This window comes from Temnothorax longispinosus, chromosome 7, assembly GCF_030848805.1.
Source record: "Temnothorax longispinosus isolate EJ_2023e chromosome 7, Tlon_JGU_v1, whole genome shotgun sequence".
NCBI lineage: Eukaryota > Metazoa > Arthropoda > Insecta > Hymenoptera > Formicidae > Temnothorax > Temnothorax longispinosus.
Window position 1 is genome coordinate 541,759 of NC_092364.1, and position 25,429 is coordinate 567,187.

The 25,429-nt window shown below is 41.2% G+C and overlaps 2 protein-coding genes and 1 long non-coding RNA gene across 3 annotated transcripts; 2 read left to right on the forward strand and 1 right to left on the reverse strand.

Annotated features, from left to right (window-relative positions):
- Nucleotides 1-6,005: 6,005 nt before the first annotated feature.
- LOC139815719 (arylalkylamine N-acetyltransferase 1) lies at nt 6,006-8,900 on the forward strand. Its single transcript, XM_071782818.1, has 4 exons — nt 6,006-6,191; nt 6,746-7,026; nt 7,461-7,559; nt 8,145-8,900. The coding sequence occupies exons 2-4, from the start codon at nt 6,766-6,768 to the stop codon at nt 8,523-8,525; spliced, it is 741 nt and encodes a 246-aa protein (XP_071638919.1). The 5' UTR covers nt 6,006-6,191; nt 6,746-6,765; the 3' UTR covers nt 8,526-8,900.
- Nucleotides 8,901-9,881: 981 nt separating this feature from the next.
- On the reverse strand, nt 9,882-20,648 carry LOC139815718 (uncharacterized). Its single transcript, XM_071782817.1, has 7 exons — nt 20,359-20,648; nt 17,592-17,903; nt 16,637-16,912; nt 15,979-16,214; nt 15,297-15,563; nt 14,589-14,844; nt 9,882-14,164 (listed from the first exon to the last, which is right to left on the reverse strand). The coding sequence occupies exons 2-7, from the start codon at nt 17,848-17,850 to the stop codon at nt 13,989-13,991; spliced, it is 1,470 nt and encodes a 489-aa protein (XP_071638918.1). The 5' UTR covers nt 17,851-17,903; nt 20,359-20,648; the 3' UTR covers nt 9,882-13,988.
- On the forward strand, nt 12,358-14,474 carry LOC139815720 (uncharacterized). Its single transcript, XR_011732816.1, has 2 exons — nt 12,358-12,416; nt 14,002-14,474. It is a non-coding gene; the product is annotated as an uncharacterized lncRNA (long non-coding RNA).
- Nucleotides 20,649-25,429: the final 4,781 nt, after the last annotated feature.

The following is a 25,429-nucleotide window of genomic DNA, read 5'->3' on the forward strand; positions in this document are numbered from 1 at the left end:
CGGATCGACATCCACCACCCTGAGAGTGTTTAGGCGATTAGGTCGTCGCGTCGCGCGGGGTGCGTGTGTCTGCGGATCGACATCCACCACCCTGAGAGTGTTTAGGCGATTAGGTCGTCGCGTCGCGCGGGGTGCGTGTGTCTGCGGATCGACATCCACCACCCTGAGAGTGTTTAGGCGATTAGGTCGTCGCGTCGCGCGGGGTGAGTGTGTCTGCGGATCGACATCCACCACCCTGAGAGTGTTTAGGCGATTAGGTCGTCGCGTCGCGCGGGGTGCGTGTGTCTGCGGATCGACATCCACCACCCTGAGAGTGTTTAGGCGATTAGGTCGTCGCGTCGCGCGGGGTGAGTGTGTCTGCGGATCGACATCCACCACCCTGAGAGTGTTTAGGCGATTAGGTCGTCGCGTCGCGCGGGGTGAGTGTGTCTGCGGATCGACATCCACCACCCTGAGAGTGTTTAGGCGATTAGGTCGTCGCGTCGCGCGGGGTGCGTGTGTCTGCGGATCGACATCCACCACCCTGAGAGTGTTTAGGCGATTAGGTCGTCGCGTCGCGCGGGGTGAGTGTGTCTGCGGATCGACATCCACCACCCTGAGAGTGTTTAGGCGATTAGGTCGTCGCGTCGCGCGGGGTGCGTGTGTCTGCGGATCGACATCCACCACCCTGAGAGTGTTTAGGCGATTAGGTCGTCGCGTCGCGCGGGGTGCGTGTGTCTGCGGATCGACATCCACCACCCTGAGAGTGTTTAGGCGATTAGGTCGTCGCGTCGCGCGGGGTGGTGTGTCTGCGGATCGACATCCACCACCCTGAGAGTGTTTAGGCGATTAGGTCGTCGCGTCGCGCGGGGTGAGTGTGTCTGCGGATCGACATCCACCACCCTGAGAGTGTTTAGGCGATTAGGTCGTCGCGTCGCGCGGGGTGAGTGTGTCTGCGGATCGACATCCACCACCCTGAGAGTGTTTAGGCGATTAGGTCGTCGCGTCGCGCGGGGTGCGTGTGTCTGCGGATCGACATCCACCACCCTGAGAGTGTTTAGGCGATTAGGTCGTCGCGTCGCGCGGGGTGAGTGTGTCTGCGGATCGACATCCACCACCCTGAGAGTGTTTAGGCGATTAGGTCGTCGCGTCGCGCGGGGTGAGTGTGTCTGCGGATCGACATCCACCACCCTGAGAGTGTTTAGGCGATTAGGTCGTCGCGTCGCGCGGGGTGAGTGTGTCTGCGGATCGACATCCACCACCCTGAGAGTGTTTAGGCGATTAGGTCGTCGCGTCGCGCGGGGTGCGTGTGTCTGCGGATCGACATCCACCACCCTGAGAGTGTTTAGGCGATTAGGTCGTCGCGTCGCGCGGGGTGAGTGTGTCTGCGGATCGACATCCACCACCCTGAGAGTGTTTAGGCGATTAGGTCGTCGCGTCGCGCGGGGTGCGTGTGTCTGCGGATCGACATCCACCACCCTGAGAGTGTTTAGGCGATTAGGTCGTCGCGTCGCGCGGGGTGCGTGTGTCTGCGGATCGACATCCACCACCCTGAGAGTGTTTAGGCGATTAGGTCGTCGCGTCGCGCGGGGTGAGTGTGTCTGCGGATCGACATCCACCACCCTGAGAGTGTTTAGGCGATTAGGTCGTCGCGTCGCGCGGGGTGCGTGTGTCTGCGGATCGACATCCACCACCCTGAGAGTGTTTAGGCGATTAGGTCGTCGCGTCGCGCGGGGTGAGTGTGTCTGCGGATCGACATCCACCACCCTGAGAGTGTTTAGGCGATTAGGTCGTCGCGTCGCGCGGGGTGCGTGTGTCTGCGGATCGACATCCACCACCCTGAGAGTGTTTAGGCGATTAGGTCGTCGCGTCGCGCGGGGTGCGTGTGTCTGCGGATCGACATCCACCACCCTGAGAGTGTTTAGGCGATTAGGTCGTCGCGTCGCGCGGGGTGCGTGTGTCTGCGGATCGACATCCACCACCCTGAGAGTGTTTAGGCGATTAGGTCGTCGCGTCGCGCGGGGTGAGTGTGTCTGCGGATCGACATCCACCACCCTGAGAGTGTTTAGGCGATTAGGTCGTCGCGTCGCGCGGGGTGAGTGTGTCTGCGGATCGACATCCACCACCCTGAGAGTGTTTAGGCGATTAGGTCGTCGCGTCGCGCGGGGTGCGTGTGTCTGCGGATCGACATCCACCACCCTGAGAGTGTTTAGGCGATTAGGTCGTCGCGTCGCGCGGGGTGCGTGTGTCTGCGGATCGACATCCACCACCCTGAGAGTGTTTAGGCGATTAGGTCCGTCGCGTCGCGCGGGGTGCGTGTGTCTGCGGATCGACATCCACCACCCTGAGAGTGTTTAGGCGATTAGGTCGTCGCGTCGCGCGGGGTGCGTGTGTCTGCGGATCGACATCCACCACCCTGAGAGTGTTTAGGCGATTAGGTCGTCGCGTCGCGCGGGGTGAGTGTGTCTGCGGATCGACATCCACCACCCTGAGAGTGTTTAGGCGATTAGGTCGTCGCGTCGCGCGGGGTGCGTGTGTCTGCGGATCGACATCCACCACCCTGAGAGTGTTTAGGCGATTAGGTCGTCGCGTCGCGCGGGGTGAGTGTGTCTGCGGATCGACATCCACCACCCTGAGAGTGTTTAGGCGATTAGGTCGTCGCGTCGCGCGGGGTGCGTGTGTCTGCGGATCGACATCCACCACCCTGAGAGTGTTTAGGCGATTAGGTCGTCGCGTCGCGCGGGGTGCGTGTGTCTGCGGATCGACATCCACCACCCTGAGAGTGTTTAGGCGATTAGGTCGTCGCGTCGCGCGGGGTGAGTGTGTCTGCGGATCGACATCCACCACCCTGAGAGTGTTTAGGCGATTAGGTCGTCGCGTCGCGCGGGGTGCGTGTGTCTGCGGATCGACATCCACCACCCTGAGAGTGTTTAGGCGATTAGGTCGTCGCGTCGCGCGGGGTGCGTGTGTCTGCGGATCGACATCCACCACCCTGAGAGTGTTTAGGCGATTAGGTCGTCGCGTCGCGCGGGGTGCGTGTGTCTGCGGATCGACATCCACCACCCTGAGAGTGTTTAGGCGATTAGGTCGTCGCGCGGGGTGCGTGTGTCTGCGGATCGACATCCACCACCCTGAGAGTGTTTAGGCGATTAGGTCGTCGCGTCGCGCGGGGTGAGTGTGTCTGCGGATCGACATCCACCACCCTGAGAGTGTTTAGGCGATTAGGTCGTCGCGTCGCGCGGGGTGAGTGTGTCTGCGGATCGACACCCACCCAACTCGGCGGTGGAGGATAGGTTAGGCGATTGCGAATTCGCGTAGGGCGGTGCGTGTGTCTGCGGATCGACACCCACCCAACTCGGCGGTGGAGGATAGGTTAGGCGATTGCGACTTCGCGTAGGGCGGTGCGTGTGTCTGCGGATCGACACCCACCCAACTCGGCGGTGGAGGATAGGTTAGGCGATTGCGATTCGCGTAGGGCGGTGCGTGTGTCTGCGGATCGACACCCACCCAACTCGGCGGTGGAGGATAGGTTAGGCGATTGCGAATTCGCGTAGGGCGGTGCGTGTGTCTGCGGATCGACACCCACCCAACTCGGCGGTGGAGGATAGGTTAGGCGATTGCGACTTCGCGTAGGGCGGTGCGTGTGTCTGCGGATCGACACCCACCCAACTCGGCGGTGGAGGATAGGTTAGGCGATTGCGAATTCGCGTAGAGCGGTGCGTGTGTCTGCGGATCGACACCCACCCAACTCGGTGGAGGTTAGGCGATTGCGAATTCGCGTAGAGCGGTGCGTGTGTCTGCGGATCGACACCCACCCAACTCGGTGGAGGTTAGGCGATTGCGAATTCGCGTAGAGCGGTGCGTGTGTCTGCGGATCGACACCCACCCAACTCGGTGGAAGTTAGGCGATTGCGAATTCGCGTAGCGCGGTGCGTGTGTCTGCGGATCGACACCCACCCAACTCGGTGGAAGTTAGGCGATTGCGAATTCGCGTAGCGCGGTGCGTGTGTCTGCGGATCGACACCCACCCAACTCGGTGGAAGTTAGACGATTGCGACTTCGCGTAGCGCGGTGCGTGTGTCTGCGGATCGACACCCACCAAACCCGGTGGAAGTTAGGTCAGGGTCGCTCGTGGTGGTTTTAGTCGGTAGGCTATGGGCGCGCGATGCCACGCTGAGGGAGGCTCAGGGGATTTCTGTCCTCTGAAGCGCCCCTCGTAACGGTGGTACGCGTGCGCGTAGAATCCGACACTCCCCCTCCCTTCCTCAGGGCGGGGGAGTCTTTTGAAGATTTCCACCACGTAAAAAAAAAAAAAAAAAAAAAAAAAGTAGAGAATAATTTTTAATTCCTTTCAGCAATTACATTTCTATTAAGCGAGAAAGGTCAAGAAACAGTTCGACTATTGCAACAACGTCGTAAAATTAATGCAATATAGCCGAAATGGATTCTTGACTTTTCTTACTTAATGGATGAAGTCAAACTGCATTGCCACGAATCTCAATGTGGCTCGAGACTCCTGTTTGACCCGGAGGTGAAGATGAATTTTGCGGCCGGAACAGCAGGAAAGAAAGTGGTGAGTGTAAGTGATTTTTACGTACTATGGCCGGTATTCATAGTCGGATCTTATTTCAAGACCGTCTTAAGTAATATCTTAAGATGCTAATACGGCTCTGTGATTGGTTAATGATATCTTAAGATTGTACTTAAGATGGTTTTAAATATAAGAACCGACTATGGCTGCGTTCGGGGAGCGCGCTATTAGCACTATTTGCTTATTCTATCCTTGTTTTATACCTGATGAGCGATGAAGATAGAATGATGCAATAGCGCTAATAGCGTGCTCCCCGAACGTAGCCTATGAATACCGGCCTATGTTACTTATGTCCAAAAATGTTCTATCTCTTCTGTCTTTACTTAATCGAATCGTTCATTTGAATATTTCAGAAAATAACGACGCAGAAGGTGACATCGGAGCAGCGAGGGAATCCTGCGAAGCTGATATCTCGAGCAGCCTGAAAGGAGGAGGAGGCCTAGGATAGGCATCGGGCATCGGCGTACCAACACTTCTAGTAAATATTACTTTTTATTTTTTTCTAAAGATATTATAAAATCTCTCTTTTGGTTTGTGCTTATTCAGTTGCTACATTAAACCGTGTTTTAAAATATAAATTAGTAAAAAGAAATAATTTGAAGATTCAAGTTGAATTTAACGTAGAGACCTTTTTGCGAAGAAGTAAATTGAATGTGTATTAATCTGAATAACGAATAAAATGTTCAATGCGCGTGACAATTATTTAATCGATTCGATTATTTTTATGTTACAGAAAATATCCACGCTGGAAGGACCATCAGTTTCGCATCGAGGGAACACGATGGACATCTCGAGCAGCCTGAGAGGAGGTGGAGGCCTCGACCTGACAAATCAGGATACGCCAAAGCTTGTGCGTTACTTGCGTCCACGACTACGACTGTCATATGTGCTTTGGCTCTAAGGCTGATGGCAGAGAATGAAACGTAGGCTCTTACGTCTATCGTAATCATAGACGTTTTTCTTTACCTTGCTTCACGTCTATGACTACGATAGATGTAAGAGCCTACGTTTTGTTTTCTGCCATCAGCTTAATATACAAACAATCATTAGAATATAACAAGCAGAATAGAACGTCTGTATGTAAAATACATATTAAAATATACGATTTTGATCTATATAATATATAGATCGAAATACTTGGCATATAAAATTATAGATACAATCTTATCTCAATATCCAACGTTTTATAAACGTTATAAATCTAAAGCGAACTTTGTCCTACACTCATTAAAATATGTTGCGCAAATGCTGCAAAATGTTGTTAATCTAAACAGTGTTCCCTATTTCACAAAGGTTTAATAAATCAGATCTAATCAGAATCTTGCGTCTCGTTTCCGTCTTCACGGAAAATTAGATCTATCGGTGATAAGGCACGAAATTTTTCTACGTATCTAGTGTAGTAAAGTGATAGTGCGATAACGATAACGAAGAAGTTGGCGCTTTCCAGCGATTCGAATAGTCCAGTGTACGCGTAACTGGCCGATTATCAATCGCTGTGTGTTGTGATAATGTCTGTAATCAAATAAGACGTCTACAATGGGGAGCGACTCGTGATGCAGTTTTTCCCGGCGATACCCTGGCATTCCACCGACAGTAGACACCGCTAACAAATCTCGACTCGGTAAGTTCACTTTCGTCCGGTGCTTCAAAATGAGGTTTCGCCTTATGTTTCTTCGCGCCTCGGCCGCCTTCAATAAAACTTTTCTCCGTAAATCCAAAATTAATATAAAAAATTTGTACGATGTATCAGATACGAATAACGTGTGTGTTTCAAGAGTTGTAACCCTGAGTTGGAATAGTTGGACGTTATAAGAAATGTGATAGAGCAGTGGGATACTTAACTCGCATATATTTTTTTGTAACTGTATTATATCCTTTCAAATATCCTTCTTACGTCTGTTCTTATTTGCAGCTAACATTTAAAATATTTCGGATATAAGATTTTAATAGAGTTCGTAATTATTTATACTACAAAGTGTTCGCTCAATAAAACGTTCACGATTTAAGAAATGTCAGGAAGCAAACAACTTAAGAATCTCCCTCTCTTCCTTTCTTGTTGAACTCGATACGGCGCTTGATAGAAAAAAAAGAACGGAACGGGATGCGCAAGACGAGTGTGATATAAACTTGCGCGTGTATCGATCAGCTATAGTGATGCCGTAGCGTTTCTTCTAGGCGAATTCCCAGGACGCATCATGCCCGCCTGCCTCGGCACTGATCGCACAGGCGCTCTCGAATTCAGAATGCTCACCAAGGACAGAATCGAGGATGCCCTGACCGTACAGCAGCACTCCATGCGACAAGAGTGTATCGCAATCGGCATGGGCATGTACGAGGATCCCGGCGCTCCCGAAGAGATGCAGTTGGTCTTTAGGGAGGTCATCAAGGACGGATGCACGGTGATCGCGGTCGATCGATCGGATCGCGTTGTCGCTGTGGCGTTCAACAAGTTACATGCAAGTACAAAAAGCGCGATCTTAAATCATCGGCATAAATAATCGATTTAAATATGACTTTATTTTTGGCATATCGCAGATTTTATCATCGATTGCCGTTTGATAAATAATTCGCCGCGACTACGCTTTTGCGATTAACGACCCGCGATCGAATAATTTGCTAGATTGACACTTCTTTCAATTATCACAAATGATCGCAATATCGTAGGGCGTAGGGAATGTCGGTGCTGTTAAAAATGATTAGCTGAAGAAGATATTGAATGTTTTATCATTCGTATATGTATATAAATTACAGCATATTGTTTGTATATATATTTATACTATATACATATATTACGGCATGTATTAAATTAAAAATGATTTGTCAAAGTAATGGAAAATTAATTGGCATTTTTAATTTCGCCGATCTCTGAAATGTCTATTTATATTTTCAGGTGCCTCCCCAGCCAGAAGAAACAGATCCCTTAGGATTATTTATAGAAAGTAACATTAAGCATCGCTCGTGCCGAGATCTGATTGAGTTCATCGACGACGTGAGTTTGTGATTTATATCGTTTTATACATCCTGCAATCAACAATGTCAACATGAGTGCTCTAATTTCCTTATAGATTTTAAAACTCTTTCGCAAATAGCGATAAGTATCGTAGCTATCGCGATCGCTTTTGCTTGTACTATTAATTAATCTTCAGAAGGCCGTAATTTGCACGTCTTATTTGAAGAGTTTCTTGTTTGCGCATAATAATTTTCAGCGCCGACTTTCCTGTTAATTAGCAATCAAACTTAGCATTATCAATTAATTACATTTGAAACAAGATCTAAAATATTCATTTTTTTTTTATTTGAATACACCCTTACGATTCTACACATTGCAAAAAATTTAACAATAACAATTTAATTTAATTTTCTCATAAGACATAATTAAGAAAAATGCGTTGATTGAATTCACGAATAAATAGATAGTTGCTTTCTCTCTCTCTCTCTCTCTCTCTCTCTCTCTCTCTCTCTCTCTAAAATCAAACAGTAACTTTTAATCATCTAATTTAAGAAATGCATGCAGCAGATTCTAATGAGCTTATCGCTTGTCAAGCATGCTAAATCACGTTATTCTCGTTATCAGATAGAATCGCGAGTAGACGTCTTCGGGAAATACAACGCGCGGGGTGCCATGGAAATCTTTTACATAGGCACGGATCCGAAATGTCAGGAGCGCGGTATCGGTCTGGAAATCACGCAGAAGAGCCTCGAGGTTGCGCGGGGCTTACGCGCTAGAAAACTGAAGCAGATCTGCGTAGCCGATAAAATCGTCAACGAGTACGTGCGACCGGAAGTGGCTTTTGCCGTCGCCGCCTCGATCTTCAGTCAACGAATCATGGAAAAGTTGGATTTCGAAACACTCGCCGAGGTGCGGTATGAAGATTACATACGTGGCGGCAAAAAGATGTCCGACAGGATAGGCAATGTCCACAAGACTGCCACATTAACCGCCCGCAAGCTCTGACAACGTCGAATTTTATTCTGGACTTTACATAAACGTAGTCATTCGCTTTTATATCAAAATAAAAGCATTAGTATCTAAAATTCGCTCCAAAGAGAGGGAAAGATTGTATTTTAATTAAAAGGTTGTCAGGAGAACCAGAAATATTAAAAATCGCATAAATTTAAAACAAACTCTTATAAATAATGTCAGCATGTAAATTTCTTTAATTATTTTATCGGTTAATTTTTTAGAACATTAAACAAAGTTCAAGATTCACTATAAATCAGAAAATATTTATATATCTACGTACAAAAACCAGTGAAAGTGAAACTAGTTGGCGTGTTCACTGTTATGTAAATTGTTAAAAATGCATTAAAAATTATCTTTACTAGTTAACCCCATAACAGTAGTTTCACTATCCATCCCTTCGCTCATTTCTTCTACACTGTAAAAAGAATCTGTAAAATTCTATGCATAAGTGCAAAAATTATTATTGTATACATTTGCATTGTGAATTTTACCATTTTTGCATTTATAATTTTACATTCTTTTACAGTGTGCTAATTGTAACGCAAACAGAGAAAGATTTAGTTAACCAATTTATTGTTAGCTGACATTGATGAAGTTAATTGTAACTGAATTTTTCGGGTAGGAAAAAAGATATAACAATAACTTTTTATATAAGTAAATACATATATATATATATGTATATATGTATATTAGCACATTTAATATATCATATCCACGACCGGAAGCGCTCACAACAGCGATATATGGAGACGGCATCACAAATTTTGAGCGAAGCTTCTCGTTTTTGTATATTACCTCCCACAAAATTACGCGACGCGACGTGACGTGCGTCGTTAACAAATTTCAAGCGAAATATCGGACGACAAGTAGCGTATATTATTTTCGACAATTTACAACGTCTCGACCGCGATTATTGCGATTACATCTACAGGTGCTTCGATAAAGCCGCAGAAGATGATAACAGTCATCATATACAAATAATGCAATGTTAGATTCCGCGTTTTCGCGGATATTAACATGTTCATAACAGCCGACGACGGAATCATTGTGTAGAAATAACTAGTCTATTGCTTACAACTTACAATATTCATTTTCGTGTTCGAGAAATTATCAGTTAATTGCCATTAATGGCCACAATCTTTTTTTTTTTCTAAAAATAATACGCGCGTATTTTCTCTGAAGGTTTTACAATCAGAACTTTGCGCAATGCATTATCGGGAAGACACCCATTATATAATTAGATTATTAATAAAATCACTTTAAAGCGTCGATATCTGAAGGGAATGCAGTAGAGGTACAATCATCCACTGTCATTCTGACATCATCGAAGAAAACTTGCTATTCCACTTCTTAATTTTCTTAATTTAGTAACGCTTTGTGTAACATTTTTGTATTATTGATCACGAAAATTCTCAAGGCATGAAAAAAAGCATTACGGAAATTAATAATTTGATAAAATGGTATAATAAATAAAGATTAAAGTACATTATCACTACTATTAAAGTGATTTCTTCATACGTTGCTTTATAATAAATATCCACATCTCTTGTCTTTCTAGGAAAGAGAGTTCTTTTGTTTTACATCTTTTGTCGTATAAAAAAAGCTATGGCATGAGCATTTTCGTAGCTCATAGACATTGGCAACGGATTAATCAGAAGCATTATTACTTATGCATGTGTAAAGCACAGGTACGCATTATTGAAAAGATCAACAATCCCAATTTACAAAATAACTTACAAACGTCTCTAATTTTTTACGTCTAAATTTTACTTAACATCGACGCATGGAGACGGAGGTAAAACTGACGCGAAATGTTGCGCCGCATCATAACGGAATACGCGTCAATATCGAAAGTAATATTTGTCGCAAAATTGATTATAAGCGTACTTCCGTGCGGGGTCTTGACGAGAGGAAGTTAATATTATTTAATTATTGCATTTCAATGTTTACAATTAGTTATGTGGGGAGTCAAATGCATAACGCGAGTTTCGCATCTTCGCTTCAGTCTCGTTACCAGAATCGAATATGGACGAATGGGGGAACGTTGAGTCTAGCAATTTTTCAAATTGCGCTTCAATTCCTTTATCTGAACTCTTGTATGTATATAGAGTATGTTAATTGTGCGACGTATATATTGGCATCTATAAATAAATTGTATCTCTATGCTACACGCCGCATATTCATTCAAGAATTAACAAATATATATGTGTAAAGTACATACGCACAGAAACGGTTCTTGTACATGTTTAAAATTGAAGGCTTTGGCACATTAAGAGATTGTTTCAAATTTCGCGAAAACTACTCTCTAAATTTTGGGAACATGGATAGTTACGTGACGAATAAAGCGAAGACTTCGTTGGAAATTAAAAGTAACAGACTTTCGCTATAATAAAGAGATGCCAAAGTTTTTCTTTTCGCCAAAAAAGTTCATAATCTGATCTGGTCGATATTTTTTCCTGTGCCAGAGCCTTCGATTAATTATATTTATGTTAGACACAGCACAAGAGAGTATATTCAACTTCATTACGAGGGCTACTACTATGACATTCAGCGCCTTCAGCGGTAGTCGATTTATCGACGAAGCTACTGACTGCAACAAGGAGAGAATGGCGTACTAACTTTATTATCGTTGCACTCAGTCAGCGCTGTTAGTTAGTTACTTACTTTCCCTTAAAACGCCTCGCCATTACTGCTACTGTAAAAAATGTGGACGTATAGCTGTTTTCCTTCCCGTATATACGATATTGACACATATTTCCAACAAAGTTAATATCTTCTTCTGACTTACGGTCTACTTAACTTACAGCCTGAATTCAATAATCGCTGTCAACAAGCTACGCCGCGTATCGCGATTCGACACCTGACATAAATAACGACACTTATATGTTATTACTATTGTTATTATCTTATCATCATCATTATTATTCGAAATAGTAATGCGACCACTATGCAAACGCGTATGGAACTTACTTAGCTTAAGTCGAGTCGTATGTGACTCGTGAGTTTTTGGCACGAATATTCTTTTTCTTTCATTCCGTGAAAATCGCTCTGAGCCGCTTTTGAACTTTTGATTTTCCTTTTTGTTCTTTCAGAAAAGTTTGATTATTTGGTTATTTCACTCCAGGGAGAAGGAAAAGTTCTAAAGACAGGGAGTAAAGAGTTAGTTCCACAAAAAGTTATGATAACCGACGGATCGCGGTGTGGCGATTAAAAAGACAGAAGTTAGGTAAACGAGAAAAAAGTGAAGTAAAAAATTATCAGAATAATTTTTTAAATAAAGAGAAATACTAATTAATAAAATGGAAGTTATTTGACAGTCGAGAAAATGTAAATCAAACATTTTTACTGACATCATGTATATGTGGAAAAATAAGACGACCGTTCCATGAACGTAAAATCTTGTATCGACAAAAAGAGGGTAACACGTAGAAAAATTCTCGAACTTTTTCTCTTTGCTGTAAAATCAATACTTAGACAATTTCAATTATATTTATGAACGAAAGACGTGCCCTATGTTATAGTCACGCGTAATTGGCACTATGATTAGCGAAGAGGAAGACACGCCTTGGCAGAAATTTTTGCTAACGGCGCGTAACGGGCGGTTAACGTTATTTGGAAACTTCCATGGACGCGCAACGAGTTTTACAGGTTGATAGCAGGGCGAAGTTAACCGCGCGCGGCCAGGACCCAATTAGTTCGTAACAGTTTGTGCGCTCAAATTATTGATAGAGTAAATGTCTAATGTTAGCAGAAACGTAGTAGAGGGAAAATCACCTACACATGCACGCATGCGTATCTCAGTCGCTCGCTTATTACTTTATTACTTTATTCCCAACGTGGAAGCTGCAAACCGTGACTGCAGCCGTAACGGACCGTTCTCTTGTAAGTCTCTGTCTTTGACAAAGTGCAGTGTTGTCTACATCTGTGTGCACAGGGCTCGATGTGCGAAGCTAAGTTTACGATGCGACTCGATTTCTCAAGATTTAACTTCGTCAAGGGAATTTCTATACATATATTCGTTTCCTACTTGGCGATATCTCAGTAGTATCGTTTAGCAAACTCCACTGGGACGTTTAACAGAGATTAACTATTTGATTGGCACTGGACCTGAAGTGTCATTAATTAAATTAAATTGATATCTCCGATTTAGAAGTAGATGAATAATTGCGGTATTAGGAATAGTAGCGTAGAGATTCATTGTATCGTAACGAGATAGATCTTGTTTGAAAGTCATTTGTTATTTGCAAGTGGTTTATTTCTAGAGAAACATGTATATTTTAGGTAGAAATGGAAGAAATGCTCGATATAATATCTTAAATAATTGAGTGATTAAAACGTTTGTTAATTAGCATCATTTTAAAACTGGTCCTCGTACAAATGTATTTCACTTCCACTTTTTATTTCAAAAACATTTAAATTTGAAAATAACGACACTAAAGTTCGGAAGTCAGCGAGATTAGAACGCCTTTAAGGAACTCCTGTGCACACAGGTTCACAGCTAGAAACTGATTTTCTCGAGCCCTTTGCCTCGTTATCTTTCTACTCCGGTTCTCAACACGTGTAATTTGAACTTCGAAAATATATAAAACATCTCGTTATCAAAATAAAATATAAATCGGCTATAACGTTGTCGCGCGCCGGTAACGGCGCGGACATTCGCGTTTGGCAAATACGTAGGAAACATTGATCGCTTTCATTCTCCTTCCTTTCTCGCGCGACCACCGCCCCTTCTTCTTTTCGCGTATGAGCAGTTATCGATATTGCCGCTTTTTCTTATCATAAATGTGCGCGCGCTGTGAGCTCTCGGAAAAATGAATTTTGCAGGCGTGCGCGCGCATAAATTGCATTTAAAACAATAGCACCATTCAAAATTTTTCGGCTGATTTTTTTTAACAACGTCAACTAATCTTGGTTTTAGTTTAATTTTCGTTATAAAGATTTTAATCTCAACTAAATTATATTGACGTTAAGTTTATGTTTACAATAAATATTATTTAATATAATGAAAAATGTAATTAAAAGATCGTTTTAGAATAAATTATTCTCCTTAATAAAATTAAGTTAATTCCTTTTTAATTCTTTATTTAAAAAAAAAAGCTAGTTGCATTATGACCAAAATTAATTGACGTCAAATCAGCCATTTGCTATTGATGCACGTGTATTTTAGCATGTGACAGAACATACGCGGCTGAATCGAACATCTCATTTTACCTTAGTGACCTCGCGATCGAAGGAAAAGAGCATCGGTGCAATCTGGGAACAGTCGACAAAATATATCTGTCAAATGTACAACAATAACATTATTACTCCGGCTCAGTGAAATTTGTGTTGTTACGTCGATTCGACGTTAGGAGCGACGGCTTATCTCATCGAATCGATTAGAATTTATTTCCGTGGATCATCGCACGTAGTGCGGACCTCGTTGCGAGGCCAGGCTAGATGCTAAAGAGAGATTCATCTGTGACAGGCCTCGTGCGGTTGGATGTCGGGCGGCTGAATGGTCTGGTAGGGAAGATGGGTGTCTCTGAAGTGCGATCTGACGAGCAGGCCCAGACCGAGCAGCACGACAGGAAGACCGAGCAAGGCGCAGATCAGTTCGCCCGTCACTCCCGGTGACCACGAGATGGAACCTGTTTCAATGTTTTCCTCAGAAGTTCGGCTTTTGCAATTACACGCTTAGATCAATCGATCTTCGGAAAGCATAGCGAAGTCTGTGAGAAAATGACGTAATGTGCCACGTTACTCCTTATAAAATTGAGAGTTTAAAATCCGGATGTCTAATTTATAAATAGAACTCGTCTGATATATAATCAAATATCTTCGTAAAAAGGAACAAGTTCAAACAAATTTATTTCTGCTGCAATCAGCATCCGCGATTTTTGGAGATTATATAATATTCGTAATTCCAGAAAATAAATTTCCATCAACCTTGTATCTCTATTCTCTATACGCGACTAGCTTCCGCTTTAATATTCATATGACGCAAAGTTTCGCGAGACAAATCGCTGCAAAATTCAAGCGGAAGCTACAACATTCCATGCACTACTTATTTACCCCCGTGTAAACCGACGTCCATCCTGTAAATACTCCACCAGATACCAGACAGCGGGAGCGAGACGGTCGCGGTGGCCACGCTGAACACGGCGCTTTCGCACAATGACAGGAAATTGAGGATCGAGATCGCAAAGACGACATACGCGAATAGGAAAGTCCATCCGTGGCTGGAAACGTTCGTGCACAGATTGCCGCCTTTAAAGTGGCATATCAGTCCGCGCTCGACGGTACGATAAAGTTCTACGGGCGATAGACCCTGGAACACCATTAAAAGGAACTATTTTTATTAAGTAAAGTTTAGCTGATATTTTCTATAGGGAACATATTTCTATGAAACATATATTTATAGGGAACAGAAAGGAAGTTGTTTATAGGTTTTAAAATAATTAAAGTTTTAAAATTCTACATAATAACGGTTAAAGATATGACGGATTCGGCTTTCCATGAACTTCAAAACAATGTGTTAGCACTTAAAATTCTAAATTAAAATCTACCAAATCTACACCATGAAAACATGGTGTTTTAATTTTTAAATTTGTCTTTCTTTCAATATAGATTTGATTGCAAACTTAAGATAATTGATATGGAGTTACAGAGAACTAAAGATTTTTGCTTAAAGCTCTTTGGCTGAGAAAAATTCCCCAAAAATTGACTTGTCGGTAATGGGTAGATAAGCGATATATATATGTCTCTTTTTATGCCACTCACCCTGCCGATGCCGGGCAAAGTGTCGAGCCAGCAGAGCGTCAGAATGGCGAAGAAAGTAATGACGTGTATGTAAAAAAGGGTTTGCATCACCGGTGGCTTGGGGTAGCTTTTCGGCTTTATCGTGGGATCCGGATCGGTCACGTGCAGCAGTCGGCCGCCCTCCTCCTCGGAGCCACGACGGCGAATATCGCGTGAGGACACCAGACGGGATACCGTATATAGAAAAGAGCTGTGCTGCGTCGTCAACATCTGGCACACATTCTGTTGCTGGAAGCGGGAGATCACGGACGTCACTCGTTTCACCGAAATCCGTTTGTTCGGAAGATGTAAACGAAAATCCGACGGCCAAAAAACTAATATGTCAAACGAAAAACCCACGTGTCCGCAAATATCCGAGAAAAAAAAGACATTTCCAGGTCGTCCGTAGCTACACAGAAACGATCTGCGATAAATGGTGATTCTTTCCGTATTAAATATACATAATTAGCGAATAAAAAATCTTTAAACATTTTTCTTCTTCTTTTACTTAATAAAAATCGCGTTTCTTCGTTGATGAGGGTCGAAATTAAAAATTCTCCCGAGGATTGATTTTAATAAAAATTGCGTCGATATATCATCGGAGAGCCCGCACGGGTGTTGCAAATACATCGCGATTTGCGCAAGAATGTCGATGATAAATTACCCCGGTGGTGTAATGGCGTTCGAGCATGGTGAAGAACATGGCGAAGGCGGCAAGAGCGCCCACGTAAACGAACGTCCAAACCGCCCGAGCACCCCAGGTTCCCCTCATGGCGGCTGTCGTGTGGGAAGAAACCTCCCTTCCCCGACAACGGAATTCGTCGCAGAGACCATAATCGACGCTTATGAATAGACCCACTATTATAGTCGTGCTCGAGAATATTCGCTGCAAGCTCATCACTGAAAACATTCGAGGAAAATACGCTTGGCATTCCAGAAATATGCATTCAAGGAAAGGATCATATGTCGGAAAAAAAACAAGAAAAACTATCTCCTAAAAATATTCGAAGTTGATACAATTAAAAAAGAAAAAATTAATTTGTGAAAGAATAGCTTTTCTAAGGCTAACATGCACTGTGCCGCAGAATAAATACTCAATTTCTTTCTGAAGCTTAATGCTTTCTGCATATATCTAAATATAAAATGCAATATTTAGTCTAAAATATTAATTGCATATGTTTAGCGAATGTTTCGTTGTGTAAAAAAAAATGTCTACTGCGATTACATGAACGCTAAGCTATTTTGTTCATTATGATATATAAGCTAAAGCGTTAATAACACTCAATATGACACAAAACATTCAATTTCTCAAAAGCACTCACTTTTCCGACAAAAAAAGAAGTAGTAGACGAGAGAGAAGACGAGGGTGATGCCCTTTATTGGATCCTGCAAATGGCACAGCACCCTATTCCGGTCGAGGGACAAAGTAATCAGGATTCCCGAGAGGGCGTACAGAGTGCTTATTTTGATCAGTCCGCAGCGGGGTATCTTGATCCGCATGCTGTTCGGTATTAACGGCGGTGGTGGTGACACCCTGTCCACGGCGAAGTACACTAATCCCAAAATGCAGGCGGAGCACAGGGCAGTGAAAAGGAGTCCTGCGAGAATTGTGGGGACATATAAGCGCTTGAGAGACATCTTACATCGCCGCAAATTGGGCGAAAAGGTCGAAACAAAACCATCGTCACTAAATTAATTGAATCGTTAATATTAACGTCCAATTTCGGCTTTATTCTAGCCGAATAAATATTTCCATTCTCATGTTTTAGTCAATAATGTTAAAAAATAAACGAGTCAATTGTTAACAAATCAACAAGAACTATCAAAAATGAAAAGGATTAAGTTTAACTTTCACGTTTCGTTTTCTTGCATCTTTTAGCATATATATATATATATAAATATTGCGAGTTTATTAAAAATTAGGCCTCTACTATTACAGTGCTTCGCGTAATTCGGTTGCTTCTCTCGTGATATTATTTCACCAGCGCGAGCTGTAATTTTGGAAATGACGAGATCCCGAGAGTTATATGCCGCATTCATCTCACGGCATGTGGCGAACGTTCACGGATATAAATAAATTGTTTGCAGTAATTGCGATCCCGAGAAATTGATCCCCGAGATGTCTAATCCTGAAATCCCAGAATTGCGAGATCGAGCTTGGCCGCTCAATTTGGCGCTACACATTAATTTAGATATCACACGTGTGCCTGCGCTGCTGCGATCCGTAAAGGCTATATCGCGTGTGTATTTGGGCGTGTGCGTTACATCTCGGTCTACCTGTATAAGCGCTGGAGACAGCGGCGACGCTCTCGAGATAAAGCGGATAGCTGATAACGAGTACGGTAACTGATACCGCGACGGACAGGAGGGTGGCCAGGAAACGGAGTTGCTGCCAATTTTCACGATCCGTATCAAACAGCTTATCGCCACCGGCCTGATAAGCGACATATGGCGACTCCTCGGTGTCGGTATACTCCTCGATCTCGACGTCGCTGCCGGTGCAACGGAGCTCCTCCTGCTCCTCGTCATCCATCATCGTCGACACGCAGCTCGTTAGGCTCGCCAGCTTGGCGGTTACTTCTCGTTACTCTATCGAAACAAGAACGCCTGGCTCCTTCATTCTGCATCACGATGGCGAGTTATCAATACATCTAACATTTGATGTCAGAATGTCAGAAATACTGGCTCTTACACATACATACACAATCACATACACACACACACACACACACACTGGAAGTTATCTCGTGTACCTATTTTATCTTGTGTATTTTTAATAATCTATATTTCTCCATATGTAATTGCATATTTATGTTACGGGAATTATGCGAATCTCAAAACATCTGCCATGGTTTAAGGTGTGCTATGACTCTTACTAATAAATAAAAATAACATAGATAATTTTAGCGGATTTTAAAACCAACATTAGTAAACTGTTAAATTTTAATCTGTATATTAAATAAAATTTCTTGAATATAAAGCGATCTTTCATTATTTTTTCCTTAAATAAAAAACCTAATAATTTCACTTATTGTATGTAAATGTTTGATATTCATATTTGAAATATATCTGAATTATAAGCTGAGAATTAGACGGTCATATTTAAGTTCAGCTGTATTCATAGCTTTTGAATGCGAAACTCTGCCTTATTAGTTTGAAATATATGGTGAGAACTATTGAAAACGGATGTATGTGAATACTGAAAGGATTAATTCCCGTAATTCTAAGAGAAGCGCTCATTGTCAGATGTATAATATAGAAATAATATAGATTCATTTCTTAACTATGTGAATACCTAATGTATTTAATATCTAATGTATTTAAAATGTTATCCATAATTTACATTCAAATTTAACAATATTTGTCTGGAAATACAATTATTATCTTCAATAGTAATTATTATTGTCAACTTATAAATTAATATTGCATATATATTTAGATTATTTTATTAAAATTATATTTCGAATAACTCGCGTCAGATGTCAAAATTTCAAGATTTCCGTTATTTATAACGTGAATTTATGCCGTGAATTTCGATATATGTGTAATTTAATATTTTACATATATAAATATGTTTCTGATTCTTCAAATGTTTTTTGACATATAAAATTGTAAGCAAAGTAATAAACAATTGCATACAAAATTCTATCCTAAATTCTGACATAAATTACAGCTCAAAGTGAAACTTTCATGCACGCTGGAATTAATTTCAGGCTACGATCCTGGGACCCATAGAGTTTCGCGAACCTCGCCCTTTTCGCGGGTACAAAGACTACAAACGTCCAGATGCGTGCAGCAGTGGAATGAGCGAAATTGCGGATTAGATTGCGTGCTGCTCGCTATCGTGCGTAAGCATACCGTGAGACTCAAGATATGAGAGAAAAAAGTTTCCTTTCTGTTCGAAATTATATATAATCTAAATGTATCGTTCTAACATGGTGGACAAAGCATTGGCGTAAAAAGTGTACTTTGTAAAAAGATATCTACTTGAAATAAATTGCTGTGGAACTGTAGATCTATCAGAACTTTTGCTTGAATAATTATAATATTCTTTTTGAAGCCCATTTTATATTTATGTCAAAATTCAAAAGAGAATTTTATTTATGATTTTATGCATTTTATAATATAATAAGAAAAAAAAACAGTAAAGAGAAGCAGGGGAATACATATACATATATAAAATATATATTAAAATACATGCATTCGTCATAAAAGACATATAACAGCATATAAAATTACGGATAAAATTCTATCCTGAAATGCGACGTGAATTATAAATCATCTGAAATTAATAAATAATTAAATTATTGAATTATTCTGGCTTAAGGTAAACAATAGAAAGTTTAGAAGTATAAAAACAGGATATATATATAAAATTATTATTAGATATAAGATCTCAATATTTACTCATTAAAATAAACGATAAAATATTAATGTGCTCGACAGCGACATTCTTTGAATTAAATAATGCAAAACTATTAAATATTAATTGATTATTATAGATATAAAGCGCAAGGTTTCAAAAAGTATGTTGGTACAATGTTAACTATGCCGATAAACAAATAGAGAGCATTAATTTAATAACAAACAACACGCAAAACAAAAGAATTCATTCTTTTATACGTTCTCTTATCTGTTTTTGTCTTATCTCATTCACTTGAAAATAATTAACAAAAAATTGCAGCGACCAGAAAATTCAATTTTCTTTTCCAAAAAGAATTTCTTCGCTTATGGACGTGGACCGTCAATTGCATTGATGCTTTCAGAGAGAAAGAAAAAGACACAGAAGGCAAAGAGCAAGACAAAGAGTGCACGCTGCTCCGAGAAAAGCGCAACGTAAACAAAGCAATGCCTGTCAATGGAAGAGACGTAAAATCGTTTGAGCGTAACTCAGGCTTGATTACAGGCGGATAGCCATAATTGTTCATACGTTCTCTCTAATTACTGGATTATTCAGCAAGAAACGAGAAATCAATCGATGAAATATGCGAATATTAATCGTAGTTGGAATTCGGCGCTTATGCTCCGAAATTGTCAGACTCACCCTTGGACGGGAACCTAACCTGACACCGCCCACCCTCGGTGAGAGCGTCTGACAACACCCCGGGTATCTCCTGTGAACTGTCGAGTCGCTGGCGCGAGACGCGTTCGCGATGCGGCTGACTACGACGATGACAGAGGCGGCGGCAGCGGTGGTGGTGACGATGACGATGACGCGAGGCGCGCGTTAATCGCGAATGTTGCGTCGCGCGATAAGGCAAACGAAACAACGACTTACCGCGACTTCATCCCATTGTGGGTGACGGCGAGGGGTGCCTCTTTATGTCGCGGCACTCTCGCGGCCTTCGCCACCAACCTGCCTCGCCAGGACCGTAACCGGGGCGGCGACTCGATAAACGAAGTCGAAGCCCGCCCACGTGCGGAGTTCGTATTAACGAATGATATCGAACGCGATATGCATCGAATCACAGGATAGAAATGAGACGAAACGAAGTTAGTGTCCTACTGAAGCCCACCACTGTGGGATAGATCTTTCGCGATATTTTGATGCATTTGTTTTTATATTATGCGCCTTGATAATTCAATTTTGATAAAATTAAATTTTTTTTAAGCAACTCCTCTTTAATTATCTTTAATGTCAAGATAAACACACCCATATGATATATAATATGGGAAAATTTAAACTTTGCGTTAAACGAGATTCTCTCGCGATCGTTTATATTGTATATCTACTTTAAATATGCAATAAAGTCCAAGAGATTATTCGTTTTCTCCCATATATTAGTAGAATTATGCGATTTGAGAAATCAATTCATCTAAAGAAATTTATTTAAAATTTCCAAAAGTATTTGGTATCAAAGGAAATATCTGCAAAAAATCCAGGCTTTTCTTTCTCGCAGATAATAAAGCCCGAACAATGAGAAAGACAATGGCGTTGGAGAATGAAATAAAAGGATTCCGAAACGATGGTGCCTTTCGCAATATGTACGGTCTTGATTTGGCGCATGAGCGTAAGATGTGCGCGACGCAAGTCACACTTTATGCGCGCCGCTCGGGGATTAATTCCAAAAATTCTGAATTATTCGTCGCGGAGTATTGAGAGTAACGTGAGATGTCAGAAACAGAGTATGTTACGTCATTTCCCTAATCTGGTCCTAATGGACATCGCGCGGGCAAGCATTAATCATCATTATCCGCAATGGAACACGGCGAACCTACGGTAATTGAAAATGGAGAACTGTAACATAAGAGCATTACTTGATTAATCTTTTTTCAACAAATAGAATATAATTTCAATTTCGATACACATAATTATCTAAATTAATTAGAGATTAATTTTAAATTTTTAAATGAGATGCGATGGTAATTCCTTGGATCTTAGAGCATCCAATCAGATCATAGTCGCGCTACAGTTTCAGAACATCAAATATATGTCTGTTTCATTTTAAGTTTTATTAACATAGCAAATATATTTTTCCCCGAAATCTTGCACAACTTCATTGCTAAAGCTAAAGTAATTATAAATATTAAATATCATGGAAAGCAAATCGTGATTTAAACTTATAATAAAATAAATTCCATTTGAACTTAAATAATAATCTTTTAAATTATGACAATACTCGCTATGAGCTTGATACACAATGTTTTTTATTAAAAAAAATTGACTGTAAAATAATCGTAGAGTCAATAAAATTAAAGATAAAACGTGAAAGCATAATACGTTACAAAACAGATGTTAATTTTCGCGCTACCTGTTGTCTGTATTTAAGAGGCCGTCAGGCCTGTCATATCAAGGTGTAACAAGCGGTATTATGCACGTGCTATTCACGGATGATTGATACGAATGCAAAACTGAACTTGGCTAACTAGCCGAGTTAGCAAGCCTCGCCAGGTTCTGAAAACTCATTAGGAAATGTCCGTTAGGAAATTGCGGGATCGGAGTCGAGTGATCGCAGAAGCTGTGTTCAGTCATCCAACACGGAAACGGAAAGACTAGGGATCTGCTGCACAGACGTTCCGCGTTCGAATTACGTGTCGCGTGCAAACACTCGACTTCTGATTTTCGGTCACGACCGGCATTCGCGTCTGAGAGGTGTTAATCGCTAAGGAACATTGGCGCTTATATAGACTTGCGTCTCTGTTGTGTGTGTGTGTGTGTGTGTGTGTGTGTGTGTGTGTGTGTGTGTGTGCGTGCGCGCGCGCAATATATTTGAATGTTTCACAAATTGACTTTGGACTAATGCAGATTTTTGAAAAATTTGATCTCAATAAAGTAACAACTTCTAACTCTTCGATTGTTGCTTAGATAAATCTTTTTATTCTCAAGCATTACGAACCTAACTTTTTGACCCATAAATGTTTCTATTAGCAATGTAATTATAAATCTTTAAAAAAATTAAATTGATTATACGGATATCAATTACATATATTGTCTCATGTATTTTTTGCTGTATAAAAAATTGATTAAGCTCTTTAGAATTTGCCAATTAACGTCATGTTAATTTTATTATCGGATTTAATTTTTGCGTGAGAAGATCAACGCAATCGCGCATGAAATCGTTGATGAAAGTAATTAATAGATACTATGTATATCGCACACAGATTACGGTTGGTTCACGATGGCGATTACATCAGAATGTGTTCTACATATCGATGAGATTACTGCATCCGCTTCGGGATGAAAACTGAACTTAATCAATTTTACATTGTACGGTGTCGATTTCATTATGAAATCCGGACGATCCGCGACGCCGAGATTACGATAACAGATCTGCGTCTTATCCGATCAAGTTGAATTTTCCGTGAGATCGTACATCGTTCTTCATACTAATCATATAACTTTCATCGAACGTCAACAAAAGTCTGCTCAAAGCAAATTTGTTTTTTTTTTTGTTTCGCGTTGTACGTGATATGGAGCTCGGCAAGAAAAAGCAGTTCGAACAAAGGGAACGAAAAGCGCAAAGTTAGTCGAACTCACGCGAAAGTTTATAAAAGCAGAAGCCTGCTTCGCGCGGTAATTACTGTTATAATGTTATAAATCTAGCCATTATCCTATTACACGGCTCATGTACACGCGTATTTCCGGATTTAGAAACTCTGCCTCTAATGACCTGCGTGTTGACGTAAGTAAACTACGTAACATCAATAATTCTTCGTCAAGCAATCTTACGTCAATATCGTAAGCTTGATATATTTTTTCACCTCGGAGAGGAGTTCTTACAGTAATGAAAATCTTAAAGAGCATGATTTTTAATTCTTATTTGTGCACGCGCACATAAAAGTTGCCCTACAATTCGAAACCTTAATTTTATTTACAAACTTCATTCTCATGTAAATTCTTTCTCAAAATAGAAAACTTTTCTCGAACAAAGTTTTTGCCTGTCGCAATTAAGTTAGGAAAATTTTACTTCGTTACGTTAAAGGATTAAATTTGTTTTCAAATCGAATAAGAATATTTATTACGTCAAAAATAATTAACAATTAAGACTTTTTAATCGACTCGATTGTTTATCATTGTCATGACAAATCGACCATTGGTTTTGGTCGTCTTGACAATTAATTTGACCAAAACCAATGGTCGATAATAGCCAATCGAGTCGATTAAAAAGTCTTAATTGTAAATTTATTTTATTATAATTTTTAATTAACACATTTATTTAAATTTTAAATCTATATGTATGTAAACAAATGTCCGTACTCAGACTTATCAACGCCCAGCCCAAATCCCCAAACCTAAAAACATGAAATTCGGGGAGTAGGTATATTCCTTCCATGACGTAAAGTACCTAGAAGTAAGAAGAGATTTTTAGAAATTCGACCCTTAACGGGGTGAAAAACAGTAAAATGTGTTTTCACAGATTCACTTAAGCTAGTATAATACATTTTAATAAAATTTAAAATCAAGCAGATATATGCACATTCGACGTTTTATAAACTAACTGTAGCGTGGTTATCCCATTGCAGTCGCTCGAAATCGCGATGGGCAAAACCATTTCCATTGCATCTCATTTAAAAGTTTACAGTCGCTCGGTTCGCGCTTCTTATGGTAGAAAGCTCGAGAGGTATCTCTTTTATTTCTCAGCAGGATCAAATCGAAATAAAGGGCGTCCCAATATTGGAATCGTCGGTGAAATGGTTCTTCTAACAAAGAGTTAGCGAGGCACCCTGTACATTACTCGCTATATCCCCGTATTTACTCGCCGCCCTTTTTAATTAAAACGTAGCCCCGAATTAACTGTCTCGACTTTTGCTCCGCTTAATTCGCCATATCCGTGACGTCTTTGTGATCCACTTTACGGTCTCGCGCGATGTTGTCTGTCGCCGCCGTTTAATAGGAATATATCGGGCATTATATCGAGGTCGATTGATAGGCTTCCGTTATTTGCCAGCCGAACTTCGATTATCCACCGGCTGTCGGCTCAATTACCCAATTCTGTCCAAATAATAGCGATACGTAACGAATCGTACACACCTAATATCTTCAGCTATTGTATCGTATTACATACACGATATATTTATACAGGTATTTTTAAATATGTGGATATTAATGTCATTTTGCTATTATTTGTACTTTAATTTTTATTTGGCTGTACTACAATTCGATCCATTCTGTATGTACTTATTGTTAGATATGTAAATTTATTCTCTCCCTTCTAGATTTACGAGGACTGTTTCAATTCACATAATTAAACTTCCGAAACACTCGAAATAATAGTTTCTTCGGAATAATAATTCTTATTTTTCTCGTTTCTTTCTCTCTCGCATACCCGTTCCAACGATTCTTTTAATATCGCATTTCTTCTCCATTCAGTACTCCTAAACTCGATTCTCGTAAGACCCGGGCTTAAATTGCGCTATTGAAAAACGCATATAACGCGGTTATTATAGACTAAATAAAACCAGCTTTCCTCACAATTCTTCTTCAATCTCAGTGACTATTTCACTTTGGCCTACTTTTACATAAATTCTTTTAGTGACTTGCACGAGAATTAGACATAAATAAATGAAAAGAGAAAAAAATGAAGAGAGAAAAAAAAAATTTTCTCATTCCAAGAGTTGTTAGATGCAGGCGAAATTTTATTTTTGCCTCGTTAGATCCATTCCGAAAGATATCC